This window comes from Heteronotia binoei, chromosome 21 (genome assembly GCF_032191835.1).
Source record: "Heteronotia binoei isolate CCM8104 ecotype False Entrance Well chromosome 21, APGP_CSIRO_Hbin_v1, whole genome shotgun sequence".
NCBI classification, from domain to species: Eukaryota; Metazoa; Chordata; class Lepidosauria; order Squamata; family Gekkonidae; genus Heteronotia; species Heteronotia binoei.
The window spans coordinates 127,868,340-127,880,325 of NC_083243.1; the positions used below are offsets into that span (position 1 = coordinate 127,868,340).

Consider the following 11,986-nt stretch of genomic DNA (forward strand, 5'->3'; position numbering starts at 1 on the left):
AAAGGTATGGGAGCCTAACTGTATTCCATAAACTAACTTCTATACAACATATCCAGATGTCTTACAGTTAACAATCCCTTACACATTCCTTAGCTTGTCTATGTGCAGTATATGTCCCATCCCATGTGAACCCTTAATACAGGCAACCATTAATAAAAATACATATGCCCAATCCTTTAAACTTGGATCGTTGCTAAAGAGCTGGATAAACAAAATGAACTGTACTTTCAATTAAACATAATATTAAGAAGATATATATATATATATTACCCACATACAACCAAATGAATGAATCCCCATACTGTAGCTACATAAAAATACATATAAAACCAGTAAAATGTAAAAAACAATATAATCTGTTTTTCAGACTTAATAAAGAAAACATATATTTTGGTGCCTAATCATCTGCTGTAAAATGTAAATAAAATAATCTGAAGTATTCACCTCCAAAGCTTGTGCTTGCAAACGAGCACGTAACTCTTTTTCTTTGCAAAGGAACCATTCTTCCCAAGGTGAGAGAGTATCCGCCACAGGTGACTCATTTTGTTGTGTTCTATTTCTAATGTGCTCGACACTATGGAATAGCAAATAAATAATTAGACAGTTTATAGGGATATGATTTGCAAACAAAACTTAAAGGTTAATTAAAGCCATTTTACTAAGAAATATGGACTATAAATAATGCAGATAAAAAATAAACTTGCAATATGCAGTAACAATGAATTTATTCTAAGTGGGGAAAATGTGAAAAATGTGAAAATTGTTGCAAATATGTAAATCAGTATATATAATTTAAACAGACCACCGAAAGTAGGTTTTCCTGGTACAGTATTTTTAAATTTTTGGGACAGATTACACAATTTTCTGTGCATATTTTGGCTGCTTCTTTTTCTCTAAAACCCACCATTTTAATTTTACTTTCTTATTTTCTGGTCACCTGAGTTGTTTTATAAATATATTCTACATTTCCAGTGTTTTCAAAGCACTGCAGTGTAGTCAGAATCAACTGCTATATATTTGCACAGACTTTATTTATATTATCTTTTATATTTGCAATATCTCAGATTTTGAACACTACAAAGATCCCAGCCCATTTTTGAGTACCCTATCAATACACCAGTACTTTTTTTAAAAAAGGAAACATCAAATAAATTGTGTGGCTTCTAGGCAGCACATTTTGGCAAACTTGTCATTTGGAATTTTGCTTGAATATGTAAACTGAATTCTGTATTCTTTTTAAAAGCCTGCCCTCAGTGGTAATGAAAGTTACTTTTTAGTTTTTTGCACAGGGGACTACCTTTACCTTTTTTTTAGTTTGAAATTTGCCAAGATGTCTTCCCCCTCAATTCTTGCTGACCAATCCTATACCATTTCAAGACTAAGTCAAAAGTCTTAGAAGGGTGCAACTTTGTTTAGAATTGTACCTTTGCTCCCATCCTTTTATAATATATTTTGTACGACAACTTTGCAATAATTACTCAGGGGTCTTTTGTTCATTCCCAAATCTGGTTTGGATTTTTCCCTCCCCACCTATTGTTAAAACATGCTTGCAACGTTCTGTTATTGTAGAGCCTGCCTACACATCTGTCCTAGCATGCTGAAACACATTATTTTTCTTCTCCTTTCCTATTTTGATTTGAACAGCTAAACAAATAGCAGAAAACTTAAGTTATAATTAACCATAGCTCCCTCTAAACTGTGCTGGGGGTGCTGACACACAAATTTTCAACAAGCTGCTCACAGGTTTCTGCTCTCTGATCATGGCCTCCATTGGAAATAATGAAGGATGGGGGCAGCTCCTTATGAGGACCATAGAATTGAACACTCTGGTCCAATCTTTTTGAAACTTGGGAATGGTTTTTGAAAGCAGGCACCAGCAACTAGGCAGCAGTACACCCTTGTACATTCTAGCATGGTTTCATTTTATATTATTGCAGGTTTAAGATAAAGTTCTGCTGAGCCTGGAACATAGACTGACCTAAAAATACAGATTTTTTTAAAGTGAATGGTCTACTGGAGGTGCTGGGGTATAAAACTACCAACCATGTGACAAAAACTGACAGCACTGAGAACACTCCTAAATTGGTAATACAACGCTTCTAGTTTTAAAATATCTCAAGAAACATTTTTCTAAAACATTAACTATAACTGTATTGATTGTTCTTAGCAGGGTCTTTTTTGTAGCAGGAACTCCTTTGCATATTAGGCCACATACCCCTGATGTAGCCAATCCTCCAAGAGTTCACAGGGCTCTTAGTACAGGGCCTACTGTAGGCTCCAGGAGGATTGGCTACATCAGGGGTGTGTGTCCTAATTTGCAAAAGAGTTTCTGCTACAAACAAAGCTCTGGTTCTTAGCTTTCAATAATTCATTATAGTATTCAAAACACTTCTGGCCCAAGACACAAGGAGTTTGGAAACTACTTCAGAAAGGAGCAATGACAAAAAGAAGTGGACACACTGTCAATTTCCCAATAAAAAACTTAGATCTTAACCACACCATCAGAAATAGAATAATGGCTACAGAGAAGATTACCTGATCAACTGTAGTTACCAAAATCAGTAAACACAATAATGCTGTGGAAATTCTATCACTGGAGCTCTGAATATGCAGAATAGTTTTCTTGCTAGAACAGAAAGGACCTATGGTCTGATTCTGTATAAAGCAGCATTACAGAACAGACTGAAAAAGCCATGGGTGCTTCATTAGCCAATAGATGCATCGTTAGCCTATTCAGAAAAGAAGTGACTGCCTGCAAGGGCTTGTGGGTGTCATCTCATTTTCCCGCCATCTTCAGCAGCCCTCACAATCTCTTTTTTCTTGCTTCCCTTCCACCTGCCAGCCCACCCAGTTTTTATCTGCTCCCCCATCTTCAGCTATATTTGTTATTTATTTACTTTACATTCCACCGTCCTCCACAATGGAGACTCAAAGCAGCTTACACCATTCTCCCCTCCTTCGTTTTATCCTCACAACCTTGTAAGATAAGTTAGGCTGATGTGTAACTGGCACAAGGTCACTTCCCAGTGCACTTCCACGGCAAAGTGGTCATTTGAACGTGGGTCTCCCAGATCCTAGTCTGAAACACCACTATATCACACTGGTTTTGTGGGATGTCTGCAGTTGAACAGCAGTCAGTATTCAGGCCCAGGTGAATCATTCAAGTCAAGTGGTAGCAAATTGCCCTGTGGTTGCTGGTGGACCTGTCTGCAATGAATCCTCCCTCAGCCCCACCTCTACTGACAAAAACGAATGCTTGAAGACTGCCAATAATGTCGTAGTTGCTCAGCAATGGCCAATGAGGGCAATGTCGGCCCTAGCCAATCTGGTGCCCTAGGCAAGACAAACTTCTGCCCCTCCCCCAAACGAATTTACAAAAACAGATGAATTGTGGGGAAAATGAAAAGCACAAAACTTGAAATTGCTCCCTGACCTGAGCTGAACAGGGTCACCTAATGATCTCCCCCACCTTCAACAGCTCATTTGGTTTCTTGTCTCTGGCCAGTTTTTCACAGCAGCCGAAGGGCTGCGTTTGTGGTGTGGGTGGTATCTTTCTGTCTGCCCTGTGCTTCCCACTTAGAACATCCTTCCCTTCCACATGTTTAGCAAAGCTTCATGGAGGTGGTCACATTCCCGACCCTTCTCGCTTCTCTCTGGGGAGAAGCTGTTGCCCCAGATGAACCACAAGGACTGGCATGGCTGCTCTGGAGTTCCCTCATGGCTGCAGGTCTTCCTAGGTGCCTCTGTGGTCAGCCTGGACTGGGGAGGGGCAGTTCTGTATCTGCTTCACAGAGCCTTCTATGAATAACTGGAACGTGAAGCAGCCAACTGACATGAATGATTCCTTACCTCCTGACCAGGTGTGGGCCTCCCTAAGACCTCAGTGGCTGAAAATTTATTTTTATAAAGTTCAGATCTCAACCATCTGTCCTCCACAAAGGCCACCAAGACAGCTAACAAAATTAAAAGTATACATTTTTTTTAAAAAAAATCATAGTTTGAAAGCATTTAAAGCCCCTGAGAGTCTTTAACTGAAACTCTCCATTAAGCTTGAGAGGAGACAGAAGGAGCTTGATAACAGGATCTCAGTTTATTACTCTCAGCATCCCACAATTAAGAAGGGCACATCTGCCCATCAGCTTCCAATTTTGATATATTTCCTTCACTATCCCTGCCCCCCAGAATGAACTCCAGTCACATGGTAACCATAAGAACTAAGCATGTTATTCCTGATTAGTCCTGTTAAACATCGTCATTATGTTGTATGCTAATTTTCTGCTCACCCTCTTCCTTATACGTATGGACTGGTAACTTCCATTTTAATTGAACTGAAGCAGCCTGCAAAAGCTTATACTGTGAATAAAACTTTGTCCTTCTGCTGCAGATCAACCCGGCTCCCCACCTGAATACCACCCCCCCCCCCCGAAACACACACAAGCAGGAAAATTAGCCTTTTTCCACTTTCCTCCCCCCGCAAACAGCTCAGCCAGGACGATGCTAGAGAGGACCCTACTGGCTTCAAGGCAGCCAGCATCTCCACGTTTTTTTTTAATGGAACACTGGAAGAGGCTTCTCCCCCCTCCTTTCCGGAAGTGAGGGGGGAACAAAGCTTCCTCCAGCTTTCTATTCAAAAAAACGCAGAGAGGCCAGCTGCCTTGAAGCTAGTAGAGCCCAGCCTCATCGTGGTGAGCATGGGGGGGGGGGGGGGAAGTGCAGCAGTGCTTGGGGGAGGAGGGCGGTGGTGGCAACGAGCTTTGGCACTTGGGGAAAGGTAGCAGCTATGAGCTACGGCGCTGGGGGGGGGGGAGGGCGGCGGCGAGCTTCGGGGGGAAGCGCTGTGAAAGGGAAGAAAGGGGGCTAGCAATGGGGGAGAGAGGCAAATTTAGCTGGTTGTCATGAGTACTGGGAAGGGGGGAACTCAATTTTGCACCTCTGCCCGCCCAGTGCCCTAGGTTTGCCTAGTCGGTGAGCCGGCCCTGAACGAGGGTATCTATTTCTTAAAGCTACAAGTGTTGTTTCTATTAATTTGGGGGAGTTAAACCCCCAATGTTTTTTTAAAAAAAGTTTTCAGACTCTTCTGAAAACCTGAGGGGTCTTTTTCCAGGTTCACAGAAAGATTGTTCTTGTCCACCCATTGCTCCAGTTTCCAGATTTAGCTATCCACAACCTTGGCCATGTTGAGAATCAGATACATTGACAATGACTTTTTTTCAGCTCTATGCAGGTCTAATATTCAAAAGTGATGATAGTGTATAGGAATCTCAACTATTTTCCAGCCCTTTCCAGGAAATTATTATCATTTAACTAAAGGAATTAAGATATAATTCAACAATATGAAGATGAGTTTTTGCTATCTGGCCTTGTTCCAAATCCTTGTGTGAACATAATTTTTCTCCTCAGCCTACCTGGCAGTAGATCCTACAAGTTGTCAAACCATTTTCTTACCCCCTTGGAATTTAAGGGCCAAACTATACAATGACTGACAAGTTCCATGACATTTCCTCTTAACTTTTGTTTTAAATGAAAAGCAGATGCAGGAGCCAGGAGCTGAGGTTGGCAGAACTGTGGAGGCATGTTTAAACCTTTCCCTTCAAGCTATGTGTGCACCCATAAATGCTCCCTCTCCAAATATCAAAATGCTTTTGTTCAATAGAAAGAAATACCCAAGCATTTATACCTTTCTCTATAGAAGCTGAAAAGCAACTAGGGAGCAAAGACTGAGTGGAAAAATAGCTCAAGTGATTAAGCAACTCCTCACCTTGTGCTATCCCACTGACTCATGCTGCTTTTGGTTAAAAAAAGATTGTCAACAACTAAGTACCAGTTTTCCTATTTGTCAGTGCTCTGCTTGAAGACAGTGGTATAGAATTTTCAACCAAGATGACGCACATGTGCGGCCAGAATTTTAAAAATAATATACTATGTACTATAATGAGCATATAATTCCAAAATCCATGTATATAAGTATAAAATAACTTGCTTCCTATAGAAAATTATCTGCACACAACACTTGTTGTTCGGTCGCACAGTCGAGTCCGACTCTTTGCGACCCCATGGACAAAGTCACGCCAGGCCCTTCTGTCTTCCACCATCCTCTGAAGTCTGCACAAATTTGTGTTAGTTACATCAGTAACACCGTCCAGCCATCTCATCTTTTGCTATCCCCTTCTCCTTCTACCTTGTCTTTCCCAGCTTCGGGATCTTCTCCAGTGAGTGCTCCCTTCTCATTTCATGGCCAATGTATTTGAGCTTCAGCATCTGACCTTCCAGGGAACACCCAGGGTTGATTTCCCTTAGGATTGACTGATTTGATCTTCTTGCAGACCAAGGGACTCTCAAGATTCTTCTCCAGCACACAACACTTAGAATTGTCCTAGTACAAGTACCTCCAACTTTTTTGAACACGCAGACACCTTTAAAATTCTGATATAGCATGGCAGGCACAGTCACAAAATGCCTGCCACAGCCAGACACAAAATGGCTGCCGACACTTACCTTCAGTCACAAAGTGAAGATCAGCGGTGGCACTAGGTTGCCAGCTCAAGGCTGGCGCCCCAGGCAAGTCACCAGTGCCACCCCAATGCTGGCACCAACAAGCGCAACTGCAGCAGGATTCGTGTCAGTGTGCATGTCGCTGCTGCCCACCATTGTTCTGCCTCTTGCATCTGTGACGTGAGAGGCAGTGACAGTGGGCAGCAGCAGCATGCACACTGACACCGCTGTTGCTTCTAAGCGGACTATTTCACTCTGCTTAGAAGTACAGGTGGGAGGGAAGACCCTCTCCCCAGCTTGGTGCTCCAGGAAGCTGCCTACTATGGCTCAATGGACACGCTGGGCCTGGTGAAGATCATCTTCTGTGGTAGCAGCTGCTGCCAAACCAGCATTTTAAAAAACCTGCCCAGGCAATTTCCTGTGGCCAGTCAGAACACCTGCTGAGCAAAAGCCCTATTGGCTTTGCCCACTTCTAAAAATGGTTGGTGGGTGCCATGGCCTAGTAGTTAAACATCAAATAGTAACTGAAAGTCATTAGGCTCTCTTTGGAACAGCCACTGCATTCAGCAGTAGGGGTTTATTTTTTTTTTTTTAAATCTACAATTTAAAAATTTTAAGAAAACAGTGTAAACTTATGCATTAATTAAATAAATGCAAGCCTGTATATTAACTGGCAGTTTATTGACCACTATTTCCAAAGTACCTGAATAATGTTCAAGATAAATACTAGAACGAAGTTTGAGTCCAGTGGCACCTTTTAACACCAATAAACTTCATCAGATCATGCATTACACAATAGCTTATACTCAGAATTAAACTTTGTTGGTCTTAGAGGTGCCACTGGACTCAAACTTTGCTCTACTGCTTTGTTCTATTGCAATATGGGTACCTACCTGAATCTAAGATTAGGTAGGTACCCACATTGAGGTACTCTGAGCCTGCTTTGGCGGGGAGGGCGGGATACAAATTAAATATTATTAATAATATCAATCACTAAGTTTACAAGTATTACTGTTATTTTTGAGTTATAAACCTACATTCTCACACAGAATAAAGTCACTGATTATCAGTTTAGAATACTGGCAGATTGACAGCCTAACATGTAAAGAATCTACTTTTACAAATTATTGTGAGTCATTGCTCACTTCTTCTGAAGCACTGTGCAGTGACTCACGGAAGCTCTGGGGGGGAGCCAATGGCCCCCTTGGCCCCACCCTAGTGACGCCGCTGGGCGGGCAGCTGATCACTCTATTCAGTAATATAGGCGGCTGATTCAAGCTTAACCAGCCGCCCGCCCAGCTTTTTCACTACAGCCGTGGGGAGATGGTGACAACAAGCACCGCCAATCACAGTATTTTAATTTTGTAATTTACCAGTAACTGCTGCGCTTCCCACCCTCGGCTTATACTCGAGTCAATAAGTTTTCCCAGATTTTGGGGTAAAGTTAGAAGCCTCGGCGGTAAATAAGCAGGGACCCATGACTGTCCTCATATTTCCTCCCCCTTACAGCCCCCACACATTCTCCCCTTGCCCTGTTTTCCTTCCCACCTACCTTTCTCAGCTTCCCCACTTTCCCTCCCGTACTTCTTTCCCTTCACCTGGCAGTTCAAGTGGCATTTCCTTTCTCTTATTTTCATTTTCCATACTGATCTTCTATCTTGCCTTTCTTGCCCACTCATTCTTTCTTTCCCACACTCATGTCTAGTGTTAAAATGAAACTGTGGCAACCATTTTGGATTACCTAGGCAATCACAATCCACATCAATGATGTCTGCAGTTGCCTAGGCCGGCCAACGGTAGGTCTCCAGATGTTTTTTTTGCCTACAACTCCCATCAGCCCCAGCCATTGGCCATGCTGGCTGGGGCTGATGGGAATTGTAGGCCAAAAAAAAAATCTGGAGAGCTACCATTGGCCACCCCTGGCCTAGGCAATGAAAAATAACCGTTAAGATCTTGTGAGGAAGTTTCATAAAAAATATTTCAGCATTTCATTTTACCATCTCATTTTTTTCAACAAGCCTGAGGGTCACCCCAACTTTCTACATCTTCCCTATCTGTACATGAAGACACTGTCTAAGCATTGTTAGGTCTACATTCTGAGTTCAGGCGTAGAATTAAATGTATGATATTCATTTAGATTGCCTTGACAAACATGGTGTATACATTGGTAAAATTCAGCCAGTGTTTGGGAGCCCCAATGTGGTGCCTGTGGGTGACATAACACCCACTGACACCCTTCCTGGTGAACACCAAGTGTTTTTAGAAAGTGGCAGGGCCAGGTGGGGCTTCTGCAAAACAAGGATTCTGATGGATCATTGAGGATTTTATTGGCTGTACAGGTTTTTTTAAAAAAATGTTGTTTGGGCAGCAGCTGCCATCATAGTGCAAGGATCTTTACTGTGTGACTGAAGGTAAGCTGTAGTGGCCTCTGTCTCCTATGGCAGCCATTTTGTACCAGAGCTCACCATGCTTGCCAGAATACCCACCGGCTCAAAAAAGTTGGGGACCCGTTTTGCACACTGTAAGAGGTATGTGTATTTAAGTATTCAGGCTTTTATACTTATGTACAGAACATGAAGAGGTAATCAGGCCTGATCAGTAGATTTAATTGGAGTCTCCTAGGTTACAAAGCAAGTCCACAAGTGTAGATTGGTGGAGCCAAAATTTGGGGAAATTATGTTCTACAAATCTACATATATTGCTCTTTAAGCAATGTCATTCTACCTAATACACCTGCTGCTCTCAATACAGCATACAATGGGTAAAAGAAAAAAAGGCCAGATTCACAGATCTTGCTGCTACCTGTCTAAGACAGGTCAAACATTCTCATAACCTGTGCTACTTCTGGCTCACCACTCCAGTTGTACTATATCTACGGTCTAGAATACTTTCCATCTAGAAATCTAATAAACTCTGAGCCCCTTCATTTCAGTTGTTCCCCGACAGCCTCCAGCTAGTTTAGGGTAGCCTGAAAGTTAGAGCTGCGATTAAGAGGGCGGGGCAGCCACATTACCTATGATGTTTACTTCTTTGAGAGATGCTCATTCCCCTGCTAGCTGATGTTGTATCTTCCTCTTGCTCCTTGAGGTGTAATCTTGGGAAACTTTGATGGAAACTTGGGGAGAGCAGGGAGGAAGTAGAAGACTTCCCGGCCCCCTCATCTTCGGAGCTAGCAGGGGAGGGTGGAATGGAACAAGCTGCTTCCCGCCTGCTCTTCGGGGGCACGGAAATGGGCATGGTGGCGACAAAGATCTGCGAAGAAGAACCAGAAGATGAGCCGAAACCGTTTCTCAAGGCTACCTCCCCGCGCCCCGCTTTAAAAAAAATAAAAAAATTAAGCCTTGCTCCACTCGACCCTCACCCCTTCCCCGAACCAAAGGGCATGTCCCTCCCGCTCGGCTCGCCTCACTTGCCCGGCCCACTCACAGCGGCCCTGCCCCCATCAACGGCTCAAGGAAAAGAGAGAGGGGAAAACAACCGTTTGCTGTACCTGAGGCCGCCGCTTTGAAAGCCGCAGCTGCTGGCCGGTTCCCAGCCTTCCCTGCGGCCCAAGCGGCTCCACCAATCACCAAGTGAGTGAGCGCCATGGCAACGAGGACGCCTCTGGCCTAGTACCCGCAGCCCGCCTTGGCACTTTGCGCCTCACGCTGCTGTGCCTCCTAGAGAGCGAGTTCTTCCACTTCCCTCTGAGAAGCTCCCTTCTTCTCCCTTTCATGTTTTCCAGCCAGTCTCCTAAACCTTTTGTTTCTCATTCTCGCTTTCCCCCCCTCCCCATCCTATTGTCCTTGGTCAAATTACTTCAATAATGACGCCAATGACGTCATAATAGGCACTTTACTCCCCGGGAAGCCGCAGGCTAGGCAAGAAGTTTAGAGACATCTGCGTTCTTTCTAGGGATGGTGGCTTTCAGGTGGGACTTGGGGATCTCCCGAAATTACCGCTCATCTTCAGACTAGAGATCAGTTCCCGTGGAGAAAATGTCTGCTTTAGAGGGTGGCCTCTTGTGGCATCGTCCCCCGTCCCCACTGCAGTCCCTGTACTCTCCAAGCTCCATCCTCAAATCACTAGGAGCTCCCCAATTTAAGAAAAATTACGTGTCTTATGAGCCTATGTTGGTTTGCCAAACTTTAGAAATTTTACGTTCCTGCTTTGCTCCCCTCACTGTGGATCTGTTCTTTTTGACCTCTATTCATTTTAGTCAAGGGCTGATGCTACATCATCTCTCGGAACGGTTTCATGATTTTTCTTTTTGGAATGTAAATATATTCTGAACAAAGGTTAGAGAAATAATTATGATTGGGAATAGAATTGGTGCTTTCTCTTCAACAAGCTAGACCCGCTTACCTGCTTTATCTTATAACTTAAAGACTCAGTATCTTGTTTGGGGTGGTTGCATGATCTGTTACTGCAGGCATCAGGATGATCATCTTTAATAAAGACTGTATGCTCTGTTAGCCAAAAACCTTGTAAAGATTTCTCTCCCCTAGAGATGTTCATGGGAGGGTGCGTGTGTGTCTATTCTAGGCTCACTCATAACACCCAGTCTGGCTCTTGCAACTTTAACACCCCCCCCCCCCCCATGTCTTGCCATTGGCGGGCGGGGAGGGGGGGAGAAGAGAAGGACCTGGCAACTCTAGCTCTTTCTGAAGTACAGTATTTACATGGACAATTCAGAGTTGGGCATCTAAGAGCCTTCAACAGTGTCTCCACAACAGTGACCTCTCCTCCACAAATTATATATATATCTTCCCTCCCCCAAGCCAGCCCCCTCCCATTAGAGGTAATTTTTATAACAGTCCGTGGTGCACAAAGCTGCTTGATAATATTGCAGCGAGAAATAATGCCTAAAGCAGAATTGGTAGAGAATATGGAAGCACATTTTTGTTGTGGGGTTAAGAATATAATTCATGTGCACTGCCTCTAACTTGAATGTGTATTGTGAAACACACCACTGTGGTAGGGGCTTGAGAAGGAGCTTGCTGGTGGGCTGGGGTTGATCAGTAAAGAAAACTACTGTAGATGGTTCTGTTTCCTCTTTGGTTGGTAGCTAAGCTGGATCTTGTAGCAAAATTGTGAACACAGGTGAACCAGTCAAGGTGGAAAGTCACCCTACCACCAAGGCTCACTGCTTACATCTTATAAAATACAGTACTTCTTTACCTTTTGAGTCACTGCCAAGGTTTAGAAACACCTTTTTTTAAAGGAACATATGAAGTTTTTGTGGCTTGAAACCAAATTTAATTATGATCTCAAAATTTGTTCTCATAGCTTCAGTATGAACTACCATCTCCTTAACTTGAGCCCTCAACCACACCCACAGTAATATTTTGTCACAATGCCCTGCTGTGTGAATGATGTACTCAATGCTGAGCCAATCCAACTTGAGCAAGATATGAGTTGGGTGGAATAATGCATGGAGAGGTTTGTGATACACAAAGCTTGCCATTTGAAATGATCCTTAGCATACAAAGCACCCTGCGGAAATAGAAAAGTA

The 11,986-nt window shown here is 43.3% G+C and overlaps 1 protein-coding gene across 6 annotated transcripts in view; it reads right to left on the bottom strand.

The window, feature by feature from the left end:
- CCDC34 (coiled-coil domain containing 34) overlaps positions 1–10,226 on the bottom strand; it is a 47,743-nt gene extending 37,517 nt beyond the window's left edge. For 3 of the 6 annotated variants that reach the window (XM_060261076.1, XM_060261075.1, XM_060261073.1), the window contains exons 1-3: positions 9,983–10,114; positions 9,506–9,744; positions 445–574 (exon numbers count right to left, since the gene is read on the bottom strand). In XM_060261076.1, the coding sequence (XP_060117059.1) occupies positions 445–574; positions 9,506–9,729 (354 nt within the window). In that variant the 5' untranslated portion in view covers positions 9,730–9,744; positions 9,983–10,114. Of the gene's footprint in view, positions 1–444; positions 575–9,505; positions 9,745–9,918 lie in introns of all 6 variants that reach the window. The other 3 variants (XM_060261072.1, XM_060261074.1, XM_060261071.1) reach the window with 3 other exon arrangements.
- Between the last annotated feature and the right edge of the window lie 1,760 nt (positions 10,227–11,986).